The sequence below is a fragment of the Telopea speciosissima genome, chromosome 6 (genome assembly GCF_018873765.1).
Source record: "Telopea speciosissima isolate NSW1024214 ecotype Mountain lineage chromosome 6, Tspe_v1, whole genome shotgun sequence".
Classification (NCBI taxonomy): Eukaryota; Viridiplantae; Streptophyta; class Magnoliopsida; order Proteales; family Proteaceae; genus Telopea; species Telopea speciosissima.
In genome coordinates this window covers 36,628,375-36,651,088 of record NC_057921.1, presented here as the reverse complement: position 1 = coordinate 36,651,088, position 22,714 = coordinate 36,628,375, and the positions used below count along the sequence as shown (strand labels likewise).

The following is a 22,714-nucleotide window of genomic DNA, read 5'->3' as shown; positions in this document are numbered from 1 at the left end:
TGAGAGAAGAGGAAGGGGGCTCAATCGAAATCAGACAAGAAGAAGAAGGGGGTCGCCGCTGCAGCTCAAGTTTGTGATCAAGTGAGACTGAGACTTGGAGAGAGAAATAGCCTCTGCAACTCGAGCTTGGTCGGAGAACTGAAGGATGTACGATTCGGGGTGAGGAAGATGTTACAGTGGATTCTCCAAGGTTGTTCGGTGAGTGTGAGGAAGAAAAGGGTTTGTGGGTGTTTTAATTGAAAGGGTAGATTAGGTACTTTACCAACTAAGAAGGGCAGAATTGTCTTTTAAAAAATATTAAATAGCTGACATCACCACTTAACAACTTTTAACTAACGGTAGGTGGACTGTGTGGAATTAGTTTGGTAAAGCAAGGGGTGGAGCTGATATTATGGTAGTTAGTGGGTGTGCCTTAAAATATAGGCAAACGTCAGGGGGTGGCGCTGATAATTTCCCTAATTTATTTTATTGTTTAGTTTGATTTATTAACGAGCATTGATAATTCATAGGTCTTCACCTAAAACTTGTTCACGAGTAGATACGGGATTGGACGCCCTGTTCATATGGTCGTCAGTTGTCACATTGTGTCGGTTTAATTGGAATGAAATTCTCATCAGTAGGTCACGGTCGGTCCCATATATATATATATATCAGTGTATTAGATTCACAGTGTTTGGTTGTATTCGAAAGAGATGTCCAACATAAATCCACTGCCCTAATTGGGTGAATATCAAGGAGTGTACAAAAATCCAGATCGAGTGGAATATGATAAATTGTTTTGAAATGTTTTGAAAATTAATATAGTTTATTAATTATTATTATTTAATTTCTATAAACATTTTTGGAAATGTTTTCTCGATCCAATCAGAATTACAGAATCTCTATAATTTTTATTCCGATTCACTGGGGTCTTGGCAGTAATTTTACACATGCCCTACTTAATTTAGGTTTTATTGGTTACACCCACTTGGCAGGGTATGTGTAGATAAATATTGTATAGGAAATACATTATTGGACTAACACGTGGCGTGAAGGGTGGAATCCTAATGGATCCTACCCCTTTCCTATTTGTCCAACCCATTTATGTAGCACATCTATTATTTGGTCATAGACTTTTGGTTTACATCCATTGAACAGGGATCCTGATGAGAGATGAGATCTCACACCAAGATAAAAGAGATGATGTGGAAGGGAATCATTTCCCTAGCATTTTTTGAATTGTGAATTCAATTACTATTAAATCTGTTGAAAACCCAATCCTAAAATGATGCGGAAAATAATGGAAATCACAACAACAATCACACAAGCGAACGCAAGGATTTACGTGCTTTGACAAGATTGTCTACGTTCACAATGAGGTGAGATTTGTTTCACTATCAATGGAGAACAGAAAATCGCTCGTCCTCACACCTTTCTCAAATTACATTACTGAGAAAGAACCCTCGCTACATATTTATAGCGAAATCCTATACAAGAATTTTACAGAAATACCCATATAGTACTTAACGACCCTTTGAAATCTACCCACAAACCAAGCAACAGAATACAAAAACCCCCCAACAAAATCATACAGTAATTGTATTACATCCAACTAGATATGATTTAGGGGAGATTTTGTGATTGACTCCAATAAAGTGAGCCAAATCACAAAATATATGCACAAAGAGTTTGTATGTAATTGGGGTATGAGATATGGACCAAGTTTCCCTCCACCCAGGTGAATGGATCCATCGATTTTATAACCCCTAATCCCTCCTTTGGATTAATTTTTGTTAGAAATCTGCATCGGTCAGACGATCTCTGCCTCGGCTTCCGCAACACATTACTCCATAGTACATAGGCCACACTGGCATGGATCACACCTCTGAATCGTGTTAATTGACCCAACCTAAACAGATTTTTTTGGGTCATAAAAGTGGCAAGCAGAAGCAATTAATGGCTTAATAGAAAATACCTCAACTGAAATCAAAGGAGGTATTCCTGGTTTGACCATCAGAAGAGTCCTTTAACCAAGATTTTTACCCTTTCCGTTATCTTACTCTTATCATTTATTTCCCTTCTCGAATACTTCATATTGCACATCTTAGAGCTCTCTCGCCCTGCTTGAAGCCCAATCTATCATGAATGCACTGTCTGACCCAACTCCTCTGACGTGGGTGGACCTCTAACCGGCTTTTATTGAACAAAATAGATGACAAATTGACTAAGAAACAGATAACCCAAGAAGATTCATAAAATGTAGCACAGAACCTGTAAGTTTCTTAATACAAAATGGCACTGTTGAGATACGATCAAGAAATTTTAAAATAAGATTATTTCAGGGTTATATAAATTAACATGAATTACAAACAGAAAATGCATTAAATTCAACATTACAAAACAAAAGCAGCCAACAAATCCATCGTAACAATCTTTAACCAAGGAAATAAAATAGACACATGACAACATTAAGAAACGTAAAACTAGCAAGTTTAAGAATCCAGTAACAAGATAAGAACCAAAAGAACAAATAATGAAATTTAATGTACTTGACAAAATCAAACAGAATGACCATCAATCTTTTCAGCTCATCAAAGCCTGCACAAAAATAAGCAGAAGGGATGATATTTAACGCAGGCACCTGACTCGTGAAAGAGAGAGAGAGAGAAGCATGGATTTTGAACTAATTTATGGAGGAGCTTTATTGATGAGCACAGGGCCAAAATTAGAAATTGCCCTGTTCTTGTTCCATGAAATGGGGCCAGCTCAGATGTCACTCGAAAGTTTTGGCTTCAAACCAGGTAGAGATACAATTTCTGTAAAAAGTTTTTTTCATCGTGTAATATTTGGCAACTTCATTAGCTGAAAGAAAGTGATCTCAACTACAAGCTAAGGTGACTCCACAAAAGAAACTACAAAGGTGGTGGTGACAAGCTTGCAAGAACGGAAACAAATTTTTTGCTTTGATATATGGTCAATGAGTAGACAGAATCATACTTCGACTACAACTACATTCTCTAATTTCACATATCCCGCAATGTACAAAGCAGTGCTAGACATCAAATCACCATTCTCCCAAAGGAATGGGGGGTAAAATAAAAACAAAACGGTCACATACAGATGGAGTGAACTATTTTTCAGATCACCATACTACCCTTTTTTCTTTTTTTTTTGGAAAATCCTCCATATTAAAAAGTTTGAAACACCTCTAAACTGACTTTACATCTCTTACATTTCATTGTGACTGATTGAGACTCCGGTTCTTGAATTTGATTCGAAGCTTGTGAACACCTTCTACAGCCTGACCTTTGGTTTCTACGCTCTTTATCACCGCTTCGGATCCACTATGTTCACTTGGTTTTGCTGACTTCTCTCTGACTTTCTCTTTCATACTCTGCAACGGCCCCTCAGATGTTTTTGCATCCCCACTGAGCAACTTTGCCATCTCTTTCTCCTTCTGTTTCTTCTTCTTCTGACGCTTCCTTTCCAAGTACTCAGGATCATCACGATGCCCTTTATGCTCATCTTTCTCCTCGCGCTTCCGTTTCTTTTCTTTGTCCTTTCTCTTCTTCTCTTTCTCTCTCTCTTTCTCTTTCTCTTTCTCTCTTGACTTTCCACCCTCAGACACTGGAGCCCCATCCTGATCATGCCTGCCCACAGGTAGCAATTGAAGACTTGCATATTTCTGTGCATCAGTCTCTCCATTGGTACCCTTAATGATCCCAGGCGATGACCTATCATCGGACCGAGGCAAAGAAGCACCTTTTCTTGAGTCAGCAGTGCACTGCAATTCCTTCCCAATTTCATCATCATTCACAAGTTTGGTACTACCAATACTGGCAGTCATCCGAGAACCATGGTCATGGCATGAGTTTACTTCCTCCACATTTTGGTTGCTTGTGCTAACAGGCTCATTAGTGACCCTTTGGGGTGCATCCACAGACATGGAACTGCTAGCATCCCGCTCATTTTCATTGTGTCCACCTTTAGACTTGTCAATTGTATTATCAGCATCTTCAGCTCTACTGGATGTAACAGATTGCCTGACTCTGATCTTAACAACAGGCATCCTTCGCTCATTACCATTGGAAATTGTATCTGTATCCTTGCAAGCTTCAGGATTGCGCAAACCATCAGGAGAGAGTTTTAGAATGTCTACAGAAGGATCTTGAGGCTTGGATATCCGTAGCTTTACAGATGCTGAAGGTTTGTTCTTTGGTTCATTACAAGTTTCCGTATCACCCATTGGCTGCAATTGAATTCTAGGGACACCATATAGTGTTGGAGGCCTGAAAAGCAAGTCAAGATCTCAATTGCAAACCATAATGTACAAATGGAACTACAAAATAAAGCTCATAAGCTCACAAGATTTAGTAAAAGTTTTCAAGGCCAGAGAAACAGTCTAAAAACCAAGTTGTATTTTTAATAGAAATGAAACATAATAATAACTCACTTGATACCATGAGAACTTGTACAATACAACAGTTAATTTAATAACGTAAAAACTTCCATAATGACATAAATTTATGTCATTGAGATAAATACATCGTGCTGTTAAAGAGAAGCATGGAAATGGACACAGAGGACTAAGAAATAATATCGAACATATATCCATTTTTATATTTTCAGTGTTTCTAGTAGGGTTTGTTTAGACCTCAATTTTCCCTTCTTTGTCTTGCTTGGATCCATGTAGCCAACTCCATTAAGTTGGGATAAGGTTATGTTTGCTGTGAGTGTTTCTAGTAGGGTGGCCACTTGGATGGGATTACCCGCATCCTCATCATCATCAGCAGGATAAGCATGGAAGCCTTTGTCTTCATCATCATCGTGGACTTCCTCTTTCTCAGCCACGTTGATGTTCTTCCTTCTGTTTGGGCAGTCCCTAGCAATATGCCCCTTGTCTTGACAATAGAAACAAGTGAAAGGGTCATTACGTCCCATAGCAACTTTGCCCTTATCATCAACACGTGGGGAAACAGCAAGGCGAGAGGTGCTGCCTATAGAGGAACCCTGTCGTGAGGTGCTAGTGTTGATGTAGGCCAGCTTGGAAGTAGAACCCGGCTGTTTGCTTGAAGGTAGTAGCTCCTCTGCTTTCAAGGCCTTTTCAAAGCAATCTCCAATGTCTGTAACTTCAACCACCCCAATTGCCCTGTTGATCTCACTTGTCAAACCCAACCTGAACCGGGAAAGCATCTAGATGCCCTCCTCTCTAATACCAGTGCAAGAAGAAAGTGTATCAAATTTCCTCATGTACTCAGATACAGTCATGGTCCCTTGCAAAGGGAGTTGAACTGATCCTGTAACTGAGACCTGAAGTGCCTATGGCAAGTATTTCTTACTTAGGTCATATTTCATGTCCTCCCAAGTGCGGGGTGCTGTTCCATCAAAGTCCATCTCCCTTTCAGTGGTTCTCCACCACTCACGTGCTGGTCCAACAAGTTTAGTACGAACTAGCTTCATTTTCCTCTCTTCAAACAGATCATACCAGTCAAAATAATCATCTAGGTCAGCAATCCAATCATAAAATACCTGAGGGTTAGGATCACCATCGAATTCTTTCAGATCAAGCTTCACCTTCTGGTTGTCAGTGTAGCGCCAATTAGGGCCCTGATCTCCAGTGAAGTAGGATCTCATGTACTCCTCAAATGTAGGATGGCGACCTCTATTTCTGTCCCGGTCTGCTCTATCTCTGTCTTTGTAACCTCTGTATCGAACTCTGTATTCCCGAGAAGGCTCATGGGTACCTCTGGTTCTGCCCCGATGATATGATCTCTGTAATCTTTGTCATATCTGAGTCTGTCTCTGTAATCTCTAGTTCATCTCTATGAACTCTGTACCCATCTCTGGTATTCTCATCTCTGTCAAGCAGCCTCTGTACCACTGAATTGGGTTGATACCTGTCTTCATCGATGGGTAAGTTGCTGTTTCTATCAAGGGGAACTCTTTGTTCTTCCACTCGTTGCACCCTAGCCATGATGGCATCGGCAGCGGCCCTCTGAGCTTCAGTTGCAGCCCTCTGTTCAGCAGCCAATTTCTGAAACAGCTCTAAAATAGCAGCCATTGGATATGTAGGTGGGTTCAATACTTGATTACCAAGATGATCCATGGCTTTGATACCACTTAATGTAGCTCTAAATAGGAGAAGGATCCTATTAGAGGCCAAGCAACAGGATCTCAAAGGGGGCTGCTGGTTCGAATGGGCAGAATTAGGGTTTTTAGGCCAATTTCTAGGGTTAGGCTTGGGGGAATGGGGTAATTCTTATAAGGTTTTAATGGGCAGGTTTTAGGGAGTCTAATAATGTAGGTTTGGATGATGTTTAACTAAAAAATTGAATTCCAGAAAATTAGGGTAAGGGTTTCGGGTTTTGGGTTTTAGAATCTAGGTCAAAATCAGGGTTTTTAATGGGAGTTTAGGGCTAGGGTTGGGATCGAATTTTCCAGGTAAGGAGGGGAAGGTTCGATCCAAACATGGGAGGTTTCTTATGGCTGGAAGTACTGATTCTGGAATTTTGGGGTTTTGGGGAATTAATGAATGATGGGGAATCTGGGGTTTGAATGAAAATTAGGGGCAGAACTTAAGGTCGAGTGTGAGGGGTGAGGAGAAGGGACTGGCTAAATTTTGGCTGAAAACTGATGGAAGGATGAAGGCTGGACAGGTTTAAGACTAACTAGGGTTTATGGGAATTCAAATAAAATAAAGGGGATCGATTGGGGGTGGGGGGAATTAGAGGATTAGGAGAAGATGAATGGGATGGGGTTTCAAACTTACTTGCAGTTGCAGCAGGTCTTCAATGGAGGCAGCAGCTATGTGATAGAAGGATGGAACCACCTTCCAGCTGAAGAAGATCCTCCCAACCGTCACGGCGTAAGGAGTCAATTGGATCCCACCTACCCCTTTCCACCTTGAAATCCACAAGGATGCACACACTCACAAGGAGCAAAGGAGCAGCAGCAATGGCAGCCAAGCTAACACGATTTTTATATTCAATAAACTGTGGGGGAGCCTCCACGATATTCTATTATTTAAACTATGGCCTTAGGCCAAATCCTACTACAAATTAACCTCTTCCTTGATAAATCATGGAAGGGAAGGAATTAAAACTAGGGTAAAATACACGTACCCCCTGTAATGCACCCAATATTCCTCGTACCCCCTAAGCTTCTGATAAGTCCACGTACCACCCCTGCTTTACCCCCCTAATGCCAGACAAGTCCAAACCGTTAAGTTTAGCCATTAAGTGCTAAAAACTTGACCATTCTACCCTTTCTTTTATTTTTACAAATTTGAAAAGACCTAATTGCCTTGACCTATTTGTTCATAATATGAAAAGACCTTTTTTCCCTAACCTAATTTGAAAAGACCCTTTTACCCCCACTATTTGTTTTTAAGAACCTAACCTAACCTACTTACCAAAATGCCCTCATCTTCCCCAAAATCCATCTTCCATTTCTGAAACTTCTCTCAAAAGTTTATTTTACCCTTTAATTGACCCCAAAACCCTTTTTGTGTCTTCTTCTCTTCTGCTTGCAGGTCATCAATGGCGCTGGCGGTAACCAGAGCTTGGTAGCCAAACTCCATGGCTGCTGCCAACGAAGAAGAAGTTTGAACACTCTCCTCTCGGACGGTAATCAGACCTTGGAAGCAAAATCTCCGCGGCAGTAATCTTCCAAGATTGTCCTCCTCCGTTCTATGATGTTAAAACCCAGCTCAAACCTCCAAACTCCACGGCTGCCGCCAACGAACCTGCTTCTTTTCTTTTTCTTCTTCTTTAATACCCTAAACCTGTAAACCCATCTGTTTCTCCATACGAAACTGAAACCCAAGCCCCCATCTCCATCTCCAATCTTCTTCCCGCCTTCTTCTTCTTCTTCTCCAAACACCCTAACCGAACCCATCTCTCCACTGAACTTCAAATCCCATCTCTCTTTTCCTTCCATTAACCAAATTTATCATCACCGTGACCCACTCCCTTTCCAAAACCCCAAAAAACGAAACCCAGGCACCGCCTCTGTTGCGACCTCTGGTTTCAACAATCATGGCAGCCATGGCTGCCCATTCTTTTCCTCCCCTTTTTTTTTTTATTACTTAATGCTGCCACCATCATTCCCTTCTTATATATTCATGGAAGGCTGCCATTAATGGCGGCCATGGCTGCCCACAAAATTTTTTTTTAAATCTGCCAGCCACCGGAGCATAGCTTGAACTCCCCCTTTTCCATCCATAAATAATACCCTTTCATAGAGAGGAGACAGAGAAAGGGAGGGGTACAGAAATGGGGTTTTCTCATTTTCTGCAAATTCTGGGATTTACCATGGTAGCTCTTCTCATGTTCATCTGCTGGGTTTCGCCCATCCAACCTTATAAAAGGCTTCGAAAGAATGGTTTTGGAGGTCCAAAACCGAATTTCCCTTTGGGGAACATTGAAGATATAAGAAAAAAGGAGAAAGATTCTGTTTTTGAATCTGCAGAGAGACAAAATGGGTTCTAAGGTTATCGATTTGGGTGTTGGGGAAAGAAGACTCAAAAGAGGTTTTGGTGTTGAAGAGGGCAAAATTGGAGTTTGGCTACCAAGCTCTGGTTACTGCCGGCGCCATTTATGACCTGCAAACAGAAGAGAAGAAGATACAAAAAGGGTTTTGGGGTCAATTAAAGGGTAAAATAAACTTTTGAGAGAAGTTTCAGAAATGGAAGATGGATTTTGGGGAAGATGAGGGCATTTTGGTAATTAGATTGGGTTAGATTCTTAAGAACAAATAGTGGGGGTAAAAGGGTTTGGACTCAATGGCTAGGTCAGGGCAATTAGGTCTTTTCAAATTTATAAAAATAAAAGAAAGGGTAAAATGGTCCAAGTTTTTAGCACTCAACGGCTAAACTTAACGGTTTGGACTTGTCTGGCATTAGGGGGGTAAAGCAGGGGTGGTTCGTGGATTTATCAGAAGCTTAGGGGGGTACGAGGAATATTGGGTGCATTACAGGGGGGTACGTGTATTTTACCCTTAAAACTAAGGGTTTTTTACAAATGCCCCCTACAACTTTTCTAATTGTAAACTGACTAAACTCCCCCCTACTTTCAAAACATTGTAGCAATTTGATCCCTGCTGTTAGTCTTGAACGTTATGTGCAAATGGACTGACTTTTTTTACCAGTCTTAGACCATTCTACCCTTAAAAGGGTAGAATGACCAAAATGACCCTCTGATAAAACCCATCTAAATTAAAGAATAAAATGACCAAAATGCCCCATTAATAAAAACCCATCTAAATTAAAGAATAAAATGACCAAATTGCCCTCATCTTCCCCAAATTGTTTAGGGTTTGAAACTGAAAATCAAACCCTAAACCATTTGGGGAAGATGAACCCTAAAATCGAAACCCTATAATCACCCATCAATCCAATCGTAATTTCTTCTGCAAATCGAAAATTCGATGACAGATGGTATTGAATCCAAACTTTACATCTATTTTTCAAAAGATCCATTTGCAAGAATCCATTTGCCATTGAGAAGTGTCAAAGCTACAGTGGGAGCAGGGGTTGAGTTCAAAACGGTCTCACCCCACAACTCGCCCAGCCGATCAAAAACCTTGACCCTTCAACCTCCATCCCCTTCCTTGACGAGATCCCTACAGAATGAACTGTAACTGTGGAGAGCAAATTCTTCATCCTGAATCCCAGATGACCCTGCTTTGGGTTTGCAGACAAAGAAAGGGTCTTGCAAGGGAAGGGATTGAAAGATGAAACTCCTGCCATTTCTCTGAATTGTGAATTTTTAATGCTTTCGTGGAGGTTTTATCACCCAAAGGCAGCAATTGGAGAGTAAATAGAATCCCCAAAGGGCTTCAAGTATTCAATGTGAGCCTCTCAAGTGCTCTTAGCTTCACTGGGACTTGGGAGAACAGCACCTGCAGTTTCGCATTCTTGGCTGCTGAGGACTTGTTCAGCTTCAAAGCATCAGATGTCTTCGAAAGCAGCCTCAACAGGAACAGTATTCCAGTGGCTCTAGACTGGGCGATTGGGAATTTAACGTGTGCTGAAGCTGCCTTTGCAGATCCAACTACGTATTACAGCTGTGGGCCTTATAGCCATTGCTCTAACTCCACCAATGGCCCTGGTTATCGATGCTACTGCGATTCGAGTTTGGTCTCTGTGGTTCTACATTGAGGAGATGGAAGAAGAGGGAACCTCAGAGGAACATCTCATTTCCCTGGCAGCCCCAAGATCTTCCAATAAGATAGACAGATCATTCATATTGGTGGGTGATGGGAAGCATTTTATCTTGCTCTGCGAGAAAGTTGGCTTTATCAAATAAAGGCAGTTCTTCCACCCTTGCTTTCAGAAGCTTTTTGTTCATGGAACCAATTCCCTTCTTTCTTTGAAAGAAATTAGATTTGGTGGTGGGTTTCTTCTGGCCATGGATTACGGTGGAGATGTTGGGTAGATGATCCCTGAAACCCTTGGCAGCGGTGGTGCAGGCGATTGGGTTCCGACCATGGATGACGGTGGAGATAGCTAGGGAAGATGAGGGCATTTTGGTCATTTTATTCTTTAATTTAGATGGGTTTTAGCATAGGGTCATTTTGGTCATTCTACCCTTAAAAGGGTAGAATGGTCTAAGACTAATCAAAAAAGTCAGTCCGTTTGCATATGACATTCAAGACTAACAACAAGGACCAAATTGTTACAATGTTTTGAAAGTAGGGGGGAGTTTACAATTAGAAAAATTGTAGGGGGCATTTGGACAAATGGGCATTTTCAGGGGGGCATTTGTAAAAAACCCTAAAACTAAAGCTAATAACTTAAAACAATAAATTGACCTATCTACCCCTAATGACTTAAATTAAAAGACACTTAGCTAAATAACTTAAATTGACCCAATTGAACCAATTGGATGCAACCAATTTTGAACCGGCTCAATTTAAAAACAGAAAATAAACTAAGTATGGAAAATGCTAACAAAGCAATCCTAATCTACGGCTCCCTAACTAAGCCCTAATGTCAGGACTTCTTCTTCTTCTTCTTCTTCCTACTTGGTGCTGCATCAATATGATATATGACATGGATGTGCAGTATAAATGACACTAAACTATAGCTATGGACCTCGTACATGCCAATGGTTGGTGGAGATGATTAGTTTGGATTTATTTCTTGAAGCACTCAGCCAGAATCTTACACATGAAATATCTTCAATTTGACCAAATAATAGTAAAGATAGATTCTTTCTATTTCAAAGCTTGTATCTTGTATCATGCATGCTGAGACCATAGGAGTCATGTCCTGTATATCGTAGATAAGGACCATTTCCATGCTTGCTAAGATCTAAAACAGAAGGGCCAAAGATGTCTAATTGTATTATCAGACATAAAATATTGGCTTCACAGGGAACTCAATACCATTATCAGAATAGTGGTCAATGGAATCATTTTTCAGTTCCATATCTAGCTCGGTTGATTTGGTTTTCTTTTCTTTCCTATATTTTGTGATCTTTGATGTCACTCTGTGACCTTGTATCTTCTTCCTCTTTCTCTCAGCACATTTCTATTGTTGCTTATCACAAAAGAAAAGGAAAAAAAATGTTGCATAATTTACTGCAATAACAGCTCTCCCCTAAACAATGATAACACTAATCAGTCTGACCAATAATTAGGGTTTTGGTACTCACTGCAAACTGAAGATATCTGTACTCACCTTCCTGCTAGGATCTGTAAAATGCAGAACAGGCAATGCCGAAGGAAGATGTTGTTAAATGCTTTATGGCTTTCAAGAAGGTTTAGTAATGCCACTAGCGTGGGGCTCCTAATTTCATCATCAGAGTCAGAACCACATCTTATCTGACATAACCGCATTGCATGCACAGCTAGTTTCACCTGTCCTGCAATCAGAAAGCATTATAGACTCAAGAGATGCATCCTGCATATTCTGAGATCAGATGTGAGCGGTACCAAACCTCGTAAGGATGGCTCTTCCTCTAAATATTTCATAAACAACGATAAAGCTGCATCAGCGCCTTTGCAGTGGAACTCAAGATCAAGGAGTGCTCTACTTGCCTCAATTCGAACTTGCCAGTTTGTTCCAAAATTTTGGAACGGTTTAATAAGTTGAAAAACATGATCCTGCAGGAAGCAAAATAAATAGACAAAATAAAACCAACTAAAACAAATGGCATTAAAATTTTTGAACAAAATCAATTACTACAAGGGGACTACTAAGTAAAAAGATATGACTTGCACTAATCAACAATTACTAATTCTGAAAGATAAAAAATGACTTCAATAAGAATGGTGAAATTTGTTGGTAGAAAGATGCATTACAAGGGGTATGGATGCTGAAAGCTTTAATGCAATCTGTGTCAGAGTGCGGATGCAGCTGATCGTCAAGATCCCATTGTGGCTTGGCATCAACCTGAAAAAAAGCAATTCGAATTTCATGCAATTAATACAGGTATGATTTGATGAACTCACAGAGGACTTTCCTAATATAACACCCAAACACACCTGTCAAACTGTAGAAGTCGATCAATGCATTTGAGAAGGGATGATAAGAAGAGTATACTCTGCCAAAGATACAAAAGGAAACACCTGAGAATAATGGCATCTTCAGAAAAGAGTACGCACCAAAAAATTGCATGCTCCGTATATTGAATTGAAGTAAATGTCAAATCATCTTGTGATACAAAAAAGAGTACTAGCTAAAATCAGTCCAAGCTTGTTAGAGAAAAATGGCCATCAACACTCCCTGCCAGAAAATAATACACACTGATAGAAGTAAAAAAAAAAAAAGTGCATGGTATATTTAATTGAAGTCGATGTCAAATAATCTTGTTGTGCAGAAAGAGTACCCATAAAATCAGTCCAAGCTGAGTAGAGAACTTGGCCAGGAAAAAGATCCTCTCCAACCACCCATCCAACGGCGGGGAGGACTTGGACATGCATCCCCAGGTGTTGGCAGGTGTTGGAATGCGTGTCCAAGACCTCCCAGCCATTGGATGGGTGGTTGGAGAGGAGTTGGACGCCCAAGTAGTTGGAGAGGATCCGGATCCACTTGGCCATCAACACTCCCTACCAGGTCAACATATCCTGGGTCAACTATGTTCCAGCTCATGCAGAGATTTCTTGAAAGAATAAATTTCATACAGACTGATTCAGAATTATCTGAGCAGGGCATTAAATTGGTCAGATAATTCAAATTCTCATCAACATAGCCAGGTCCTTGTCATCCAAGTCGGATCATGATGGTTGATTCACATCTGACAGTTCCGACCAAAGATTGAAGCACAGTTATCAAGGCGGCAAAGAGACCATGGCATTGGAGAGGGTCTAAAATCAAGGCGACACCAACAATGCGGCAACGCGTCCGCCTAGGTGACCAAGGAGCCTGGACGCCTAGGCGACACCTTGATAACTATGGATTGAAGTTTATAATGAATATGGTTCCAAATATTTAAGCTCAATTTTAGCCTTTTTATTCAAAATGATCCAAACCCTTCCCCACACACCCCAAAAAAAAAAAAGGCTCTCACAAGCCAGTAGTTATCATTATAGATCTGACCGGCTCCATTTTAAGAAGCCCATCAGCATGTGTATCAAGATGCGCACAGATATGAAGATCGACACTGACTATGACAGGAATTTGAAGATGTGAAACATTTCTAGAAATCTAGCAGACAGATACACGCAGAGCAAATTTTCCAGCATGGCCCGTTTAGAAAAGCTTATCCTCACAATCCATGTGAGACTACAGTGTGAGCCAAGTGGAGGTCTGATCTATCAAAATCAACAATGGATAGAATATTTACTTGCTCAGGCCCTCAATAACCTAATCACATGAACCTTCTACAGGAAAATTGATTGGCCAACCAGACTAGCTAGTCGACCAAGAGAATTAACTCCCCACAAATAAAGCTGTAGAGCTGGAAACCTGACCCACACTGGGATCGAGCTCACAGATTTGGTCTCCGAACTCGCATCTGGCGACCACATTTTCAGAATCAAGGGCTTGCCATCATAAGTACAGGACCCCAGATCTAAAATAGTTTGACGAGCTTCAGAGCTTTGAAAGTTGAAAATAAAAACGCCAGTGTTCTGACCAAAGATCTACATAGCTCCTCCTGCTTTCCATCTATTCGCAACAAAATGTTTAATCGCCGCAAATGGAGGGTGGTCTACAATCAGGCACAAACCCCACTAAAGCGTATTGCCATCATGTGATCTCTCCCTCAATCTCTTCAACAGGGAAGGTAGCCACCTTCTTCCATTCCTTGATCGAAGGTTGGAAAAACTGAACCTTCTCTGAAGAGAAGAGATAGGGGGACTCAAAGCCATCAACATTTGTCGGAAAACCCTCATCTTCCTTCCTAGCCCACCCACAACCCATAAAAAAGAAAATTCCTCAGCTTCCGATTACATGGATAATTCCTCGTCTGAAACAACGTTTGGTACAACTTCCGATTCGGGATAAATGGGATCCGTCATTGGTTTGCCCATGGGTAACAATGTTCTCAATTGGGTCAATTCTTTCCGAAGAAAATTAAGTAGCTCTCAATATGTACCAGATGAGCATGAGAACTACAATAAGCGGAAGTCATCCAAGCGTATGCCCTGTAGTCCCGAATTCGGAAAGAAAAATACATACATCACAAAAAATCAAAGTAGCAAGAACTTCCTTATCACTGAGAGAGAGAGAGAGAGAGAGAGAGAGAACCAATGTTTTATGGATCAGGACAGCAAACAATCTGAGCCGTTCCAAAGAACTGAATAAACTGGCAGACCACACAGCATCCAGAATTTGGCATCTAAAAACCTAGAGACCAACAAGAGAAGTATAACCTTAGAGCACTCAGGGTTGTAATTATAAATGCAACAGCTGTTGCATATCAGTATCCTTTTTGTGAACCTCCTATTTGTTAGGTTTTTCTCCCAGACATGTAGTACATTAAACTTTATTATATTGAAAGTCCCAAAACTTATCAGACGTAACAATATGACTGCCCACATTGAGGCTCCAAGCCAGTTTGTTTATGGTCAGAATTAGTCAATCACAGGATTCCTTTCAGCAGACAGGCAAGAGCTATCAGCCTATAGCATTTATGTTTTCAAAAGGAATCAAGAAGTGTCAATCGGCAAAAAGACAGGGATTGATTCAATTACTATTATTGTAATAGCCTGCTACAAAAGATCCTTGCATGCTTAAGGTGCATATGTTCTGTTAAGGGGTTGAAGAAGTCCAACCCAAAAGCCTTAGCTATAAGTTAGAGAGGCCCAACTGGTATATGAACGATCCAAGGTCATAGAGTTTTCCAAAGTGGGATTATTCCCAACACTCCCCTCACGTGTTGCCCCTCTTTCGGGTGTAAGTATATGTAGCATGTGTGGCCCTCTTTCGGGTGTAAGTATACGTAGCATGTGTGGTCCCTCTTTTGGGTATCCGTACACAGATATCTAATTAACACAGTGGGCTTGATGGCTCTGATATCATGGTTAGGAAGTTCAAATTAAAAGCTTAAGCTATTAGGTGGAGAGGCCCAACTGGTATATGAAAACATCCAAGGTCCCAAAGTTTTCTAATGAGGGATTATTCCCAACACATGCCGCCTTGATAACCATGTCTCAAAGGTTCTTTACAACACATTATATTCACAAATGTAAGTCAATCTAGGTTCTTAGAAATGTGGAGGCCTAACCCCAGTAACCAACAGATTCACTGAACAGAATAATCATATTAAATTTAGTATAATTTAGGATCACACGAGAAGAGGGGAGAGATACTACTGATTTCATTTCTTTTCCATACAGCCTTTTTTTTACAAGGATAATCAATCAAGTACGAAGAATAATATTCAGAAACTCAAATGGTCCCCAATTTGAGTTATAAAAATGAAACAATGATGATAACTAACCATTAAATGGCCAGCAACAGGCCAAACAATGATTAATTAAGAGTGTCAAATTCTGTACACGTATCGCAGGGGTATTTATTTCTAATCCTCCTGCAGTATTGTTGGTGGCTAAGTGTTTGTTAGTGATTAGGATAGAGGGAGTGTCCCTATCATGATATAATATGGTTGTTTTGTATTTTTTTAGTTTCCTTCTTTGTTTTGTAATCAGTGTAGCATTCTTAGCAGGAGTACAATACCTATTGGAAAGATTTTATAACTAAGGCACAGGCCACAATAGACTCTACATGTGCTATTTATTCCAAGGAATTATCAATCTACAGGATTCAAGATCTATGGATATAAGGGCCGGCGATACAAGTTCTGGAATTTTTATTTTTTTTTACGACATGATGAACTCAAACCCATATCTAGCCAGCAGAATCTTCTCGGCTTTTAGGGGTATATTGTCCCCACTTGGAGGTAAACTCGACCTGTGTTTTGGAATGATCAGAGTTTCTGATATTATGTAATTATTTTCTTCTATCAGCACATGTGATACCCTGTTTTAGGAAGATTTTTCAGAAACTCAATTTCTGAATTTTGTTTGGGTCTGACCAGCAGATCCCTTTGATATTTTAGGGTATTGTTGCCCTCTACTAGAAGGTCCTTCGACATTACTCTGAGGTCCACCTGACCTGTTGATCTCATGCAATTGGAAACATAGTTGTCACGGCGTCATGGCGATCCAAGTCGGTGGAGGGGTGTCTGATCGATATATCGACACGTCGCCCGCCATGGCGATCATGTCGACCATGAAAAAATTGTAATTAAATCCAAAGTTGAATGGCAAAGTTGAATGGCAAACTAGTAGATAAATCAAGATTTATAAGAGCAATGCCAGAATTTTAATTAAATCCAAAGTTGAATGGCAAACTAGTAGATAAATCAAGATTTATAAGAACAATGGCAGAATTGTAATTAATCTGAAGTTGTAAAGGAGTGGCAGAACTGTAATTTAATGGAGTTAAAGAGAAAACTGAATGGGTTAAACAGAATAGCAATAGAGAATATAAGGGGTTTTATATAAATAATATAAGTTGTCCTTACTAGCAATTTTAAAGACTTAATGTCTTCTTCAACCTTGCAATAACACGATAGAAGGAGAGGCAGAGAGGCGGTGGACTGGAGTAGTTCAAGCAAGGAAACTCCTCCTTATGAAGACGATTCTCCCTGCAATTTCTGGACCAAAATCGCAGCACCAAGGTCTGCCGATCCCAACGAGAAATAGCCCCAGAATTCTACTGGCAACCGAATGGTGAGATCTGAAATCAGATCTGACGGATGTCTTAGTTGCAGGTTACTAAACCAAGGCTAAAATAGGAGATTTAGGGAAGCAGGGAGTGGGTCTTAAGGTTGGGGAAGAAACAAAAAATTAAAAAAGAAGAAATCGAAGAGGGAAAGAGAGACAGGACGCCATGGCGAAGGTCGATATGCACAGACCTCCAGCGCCAGGATGCCATGGCGACGCCATGACAACTATGATTGGAAATCACCCAAATTCTGGATTTTTAAGTTTCAGATTTGAATAATTTCATTGCTGGATTCTGGATCTTCATCACCTACCTGTGATTTTATGGGGTTTCTTTTACCAATTGATCTGCTATATCTATCCAGATTTGGAGACCTTCAATCACTGTTTTCATTGAATTTTGCTACAAGGCTGTTTGCTGCCCAGAGGTGCCTTACCTGCCTAATTGATTTTATTCTATTGGCTGCCTTATCTGGTTTTTGCATCTGCTCTTTATTGGTGCCATTGCTGCTGTGCATGATGGCTGATCCCAAATCCCCTTCGGATAATGTTAATGTACAGATTACTACCATTAAACTCAATGGAGTTTCCAATTATTTATTATGGGCACAGGCCGTTCAAGTTTACATTCATGCTAAGGGGAAGATGCAGTATCTTACATCTGAACCACCCTTTGCTGTTTCTAAAGAACCATCAGCAGTCCAAGCTTATGAGGAATGGATGCGTGAGAATTCCACTCTTAAAATATGGTTGTGGGACACAGTATGGATCCCGCTATTGCAGAAAATGTCATGTACCACACTACTGCAACAGGAGTTTGGGATGATTTAAAGGAAAGCTTCTCTCAAGCAAAGAATATGTCCCAGACTTATGACTTGCATGAGAGAATGTTTAACTTCAAACAGGAGGACAAGTCTTTGAATGAGTATTTCAGCACTTTTTAAAGGTATAATTGAAGAACATCAGATTCATCAACCTCTTACTATTGGTCTGGAACAGTTGAAGATTCAGGGGGCTGAATTTCATGTTACTAAGTCTTTGGCAGGATTACATCCTAACCATCAGTCTATCAAGGGCCTGCTCCTTGCTAGAGAGAAGGTGCCTTCACTGAATGAGATCTTTGCTCTCTTCTTCAACGTATGGTTACTCCTTCCATAGCTGACATCAAACCCTCTCCCAAGAAAGGGTCTACATTTGTGTCTGGCCGTGGCCGAGGTTCTACCTTTTCTAGGAGAGGCCGAGGCTCATGGGGAGGTCGTGGTCATGGTACAGGTGGTCGAAGAACAGGTGGACAGCGCCTCATCGATCCCCCGAACAGTATTCCTTCACAACCATACAGTTGATACCTGTTGGGCTAAACACGGTAGACCAGATACACCAGACTGGGCCTACCAATTAGCTAATACTGCTGTGACTAATGGTAGTGCTGAGAAAATGTCTCTACCAACACCACTCTTGCCTCTACATTCGGAGCTTCTTCATTAGGTTCTGTATCTTGAGACGACTACAATCACATACTGTAATGTTTTCAACAGCTCGAATCATCCATCACTGCTTCCTCATCCACAGCCACTCTGAGCCACACAGGTACATCAGCTTTCCTTACATCCACATCTTCCACACCATGGATAATTGATTTTGGTGCTTCTATCCATATGACTGGTAAGTTGAATTATTCTCTTCTTTGTCTAAAGTTCATAACTCTTCAACTGTAATTATCGCTAATGAATCCTCTACCCATGTGACTGGTCATGGACTATGGTATGGTTTCACCAATTTTATCCATGACTTTGTCTTTTGTTCTTCACGTATCTCAATTACCGTTGAGCCTTTTTTCAATTAGTCAACTTACTAAATCTCTTAACTGCTTTGTCAACTTTTATACCTCTTATTGTGCGTTTCAAGATCTTTAGGCAAGGAGGACGACTGGTGGAGGGCTTGAGCAACCTAGACTCTACTATCTAAGTTGCATTGGTCCCTCGACTGCTACTGCTACTACTATGGGTATCCTTTCTCCTCTTCAATTGCATTTTTGGATGGGGCGGCATATATCTTTATCCAAGCTTCAACATATGGTCCTAATTTCAAATTGTATCTCGCCTTGAGTGAGAAGCCTATTAATGTAGCTCTAGATAGGAGAAGGATCCTACTAGAGGCCAAGCAACAGGATCAAAATGGGGCTGCTGGTTCAAATGGGCAGAATTAGGGTTAGGTTTATGAGAATGGAGTTAAATCTTATATGTTTTTAATAGGCAGGTCTAGGACAAGCTAACAGTGAAAGTTTGAACAAGATTTGAATAAAATTTCAAATTTTAGAAAATTAGGATTAAGGTTTTGGGTTTTGAAAAACAGAAAATTAGGTGAAATTAGGGTTTAGACTTGGAATTTAGGGAAGGGCTTTAGGTCGAGTTTTCTAAGGGTAGAGGAGAGGATTCGGCCAAGGTTTGATGAGTCATGATGGCTGTAAGTAATGGTTCTGGAATTTAGGGTTTTTGGGGAATTAATGGGGTAGGATTTTCTAGGGTTTGGATGGGAGTTTGGGGACCAAACTCAGATCGAGTTTCCCAATTGGGGAGGGGGATAACCGATCCAAATCTGAGAGGAAGGTGATGGTTGGAATGGGCTGTGCAGGGTTTAGGGCTTTAGGTTTTAATTTGTGAAGGGGGGAAAGTTAGGGTTGCTGTTTAGAGGAATTAGAAGAAGAGGAATGACTTAAAATATTAAATACTCACTGAAATTGCAGGTTCGTCAATGGCCGCAGCTGAGAACTTAGAAGGATAGAACCACCTTCAAACTTAGGGATCCTCCCGTCACGGCGCAAGGAGTCGTAGGAGATCCACCTACCCTTCCCACCTTGATAAAACCACAAGGATGCAACACTCCAAAGAGCAGCAGCAGCAACAATGGCGGCAGCACAAAAAAAGTCTCTTTTTTTTTAATTCATAAACTGTGGGGGAGCCTCCCACGATTTCAATATTAATAATAAAAGGCCATAGGCCAAATCCTAATACAAATTAAACTCTTCCCTCACTTAAATCATAGAGGGGGGAATCTAATTAAAACAAGTTAAAATTTTAAGTTAAAAGACCTATTTACCCCTAATAACTTAAAACAAAAGACAATTAAATCACTTAAATTGAACCATGGTTTGAACCAGTTCAATTTAAGTTTACAAATAAGCTGAAATAAAACTAAGTATAGAACCTACTAAATGTAAACCTAAGCTATGGCTCCCAAACTAAGCCCTAATTTATTCTTCTTCTTCTTCTTCCTTCGGATGTGGGCACATGGTGCTGCATCAACTCTCCCCGACTTGAAAACATTCATCTCCGATGAATGACTGGAGATCATGGAATGGTCATTCAAATCAAGATCAAACTTCTTAAAATCATCCTCAACAGTTGGATCAGACTTGTAGGCGGACAGCAGCTATTTGATGGGTGAGGAAGGCTGGACTTCTGGCTGAATAGCAGCCTCTCGTATCATCACATGATGCCTCTTGTGTCATTACCCAAGTCTTCGAAGTAATTAGCCACATCATCATCATCATCAGGAGGATAAGCATGCAGGCCATTTTCTTCATCATCATCGTGGGCTTCTTCCTTTTCAGCCACGTTGATGTTCTTCTTCTTGAGTGGGTAGTCCTTAGCAATATGTCCCTTTTCCTGACAATGGAAACAATTGAAGGGTTCACTACGTTCCATAGGAGCTTTGCCTTTATCATCAACACGTGGAGAAGCAGTAGAGCGAAAGGTGCTGCCTATAGAGGGACCCTGTCATGAGGTGCTAGCGCTGGTATAGCTCGGCTTGGAAGTAGAACCCAGCTGTTTACTTGAAGCCAATAGCTCCTCTGCCTTCAAAGCCTTCTCAAAGTAATCCCGGATGTCTGTAACTTCGACCACACCAATTGCTCTATTTATCTCACTTGTCAAACCCAACCTGAATCGTGAAAGCATCTGGATGCCCTCCTCTCTAATGCCAGCGTGAAAAAAAGTGCATCAAATTTCTTCATGTAGTCACTCCGATACAGTCATGGTCCCTTGGCGTAGGGAGTTGAATTGATCCTGTAACTGAAACCTGAAGTGCCTTGGCAAGTACTTCTTACTCAGGTCGTATTGCATGTCCTCCCAAGTGCGGGGTGTTGTTCCTTCAAAGTCCATCTCCCATTCAGTGGTCCTCCACCACTCACGTCCTGGTCCAACAAGTTTAGTACGGACTAGCTTCATCTTCCTCTCTTCAGACAGATCATACCAGTTAAAGTAATCATCCAGGGCAGCAATACTATCATAAAATACTTGAGGGTCATGATCACCATCAAATTCTTTCAGTTCAAGCTTCACCTTTTGATTGTTCATGTGGCGCGGATTAGGACATTGGTCTCCAGTGAAGTAGGATCTCATGTACTCCACAAAAGTAGGCTGGCGACCTCTGTTTCGATCTCTGTATTCCCCGGGAAGGCTCACGGTTACCTCTAGTTCTGTCCCGACGATCTCTATAATGGTCTGTCATCTCTACAATCTCTTAGTCTATCTCTGTGATCTTTGGATCCATCTCTGTGATCTCTGGGTTCATCTCTGTGAACTCTGCATCCATCTCTATGACCCCTGTAATCATCTCTGGGATCCTCATCTCTGTCAGGTAGCCTCTGTACCACCTAATTGAGCTGGTACCTGTCTTCATCTATAGGTACATTGCTGTCTCTGCCAGAGGTGACTCTTTGTTCTTCCAATTGTTGCAATCTAGCCATGATTGCATCAGTTGTAGCCTTCTGGGCTTCAGTTGCAGCCCTTTGTTCTGCAGCAAGTTTCTGAAATAATTCCAACATAGCAGCCATAGGATCTGCTGGTGGATTCAATACTGGATTACCATGCTGATCCATGGCTCTGATACCACTTAATGTAGCTCTAGATAGGAGAAGGATCCTACTAGAGGCCAAGCAACAAAATCAAAAAGGGGCTGCTAGTTCAAATGGGCAGAATTAGGGTTAGGTTTACGAGAATGGAGTTAAATTTTATATGGTTTTAATAGGCAGGTCTAGGACAAGCTAACAGTGAAAGTTTGAACAAGGTTTGAATAAAATTTCAAATTTCAGAAAATTAGGGTTAGGGTTTAGGGTTATAAAAAATACAAAATTAGGTGAAGTTAGGGTTTAGACTTGGAATTTAGGGAAGGGCTTTAGGTCGAGTTTTCTAAGGGTAGAGGAGAGGATTCGGCCAAGGTTTGATGAGTAATGGACGGCTGGAAGTAATGGTTCTGGAATTTAGGGTTTTTGGGGAATTAATGGGGTAGGATTTTCTAGGGTTTGGATGGGAGTTTGGGGACCAAACTCAGATCGAGTTTCCCAATTGGAGAGGGGGATAACCGACCCAAATCTGAGAGGAAGGTGATGGTTGGAATGGTCTGTGCAGGGTTTTGGGGCTTTAGGTTTTAATTTGAGAAGGGGGTGGGAAGTTAGAGGAATTAGAAGAAGAGGAATGACTTAAAATATTAAATACTCTCTGAAATTGCAGGTTCTTCAATGGCAGCAGCTGAGAACTTAGAAGGATAGAACCACCTT

General features: G+C 40.9%; 1 protein-coding gene across 4 annotated transcripts in view; it reads right to left on the bottom strand.

Moving 5' to 3' along the window:
* Positions 1 to 2,919: 2,919 nt before the first annotated feature.
* The window catches only part of LOC122664213 (transcription initiation factor TFIID subunit 2), a 93,696-nt gene continuing 73,901 nt past the window's right edge, over positions 2,920 to 22,714 (bottom strand). For all 4 annotated transcript variants that reach the window (XM_043859937.1, XM_043859939.1, XM_043859938.1 and 1 more), the window contains 5 exons: positions 12,469 to 12,527; positions 12,286 to 12,376; positions 11,922 to 12,087; positions 11,663 to 11,846; positions 2,920 to 4,268 (listed from right to left, as the gene is read on the bottom strand). In XM_043859937.1, the coding sequence (XP_043715872.1) occupies positions 3,215 to 4,268; positions 11,663 to 11,846; positions 11,922 to 12,087; positions 12,286 to 12,376; positions 12,469 to 12,527 (1,554 nt within the window). In that variant the 3' untranslated portion in view covers positions 2,920 to 3,214. The remainder of the gene's footprint in view (positions 4,269 to 11,662; positions 11,847 to 11,921; positions 12,088 to 12,285; positions 12,377 to 12,468; positions 12,528 to 22,714) is intronic.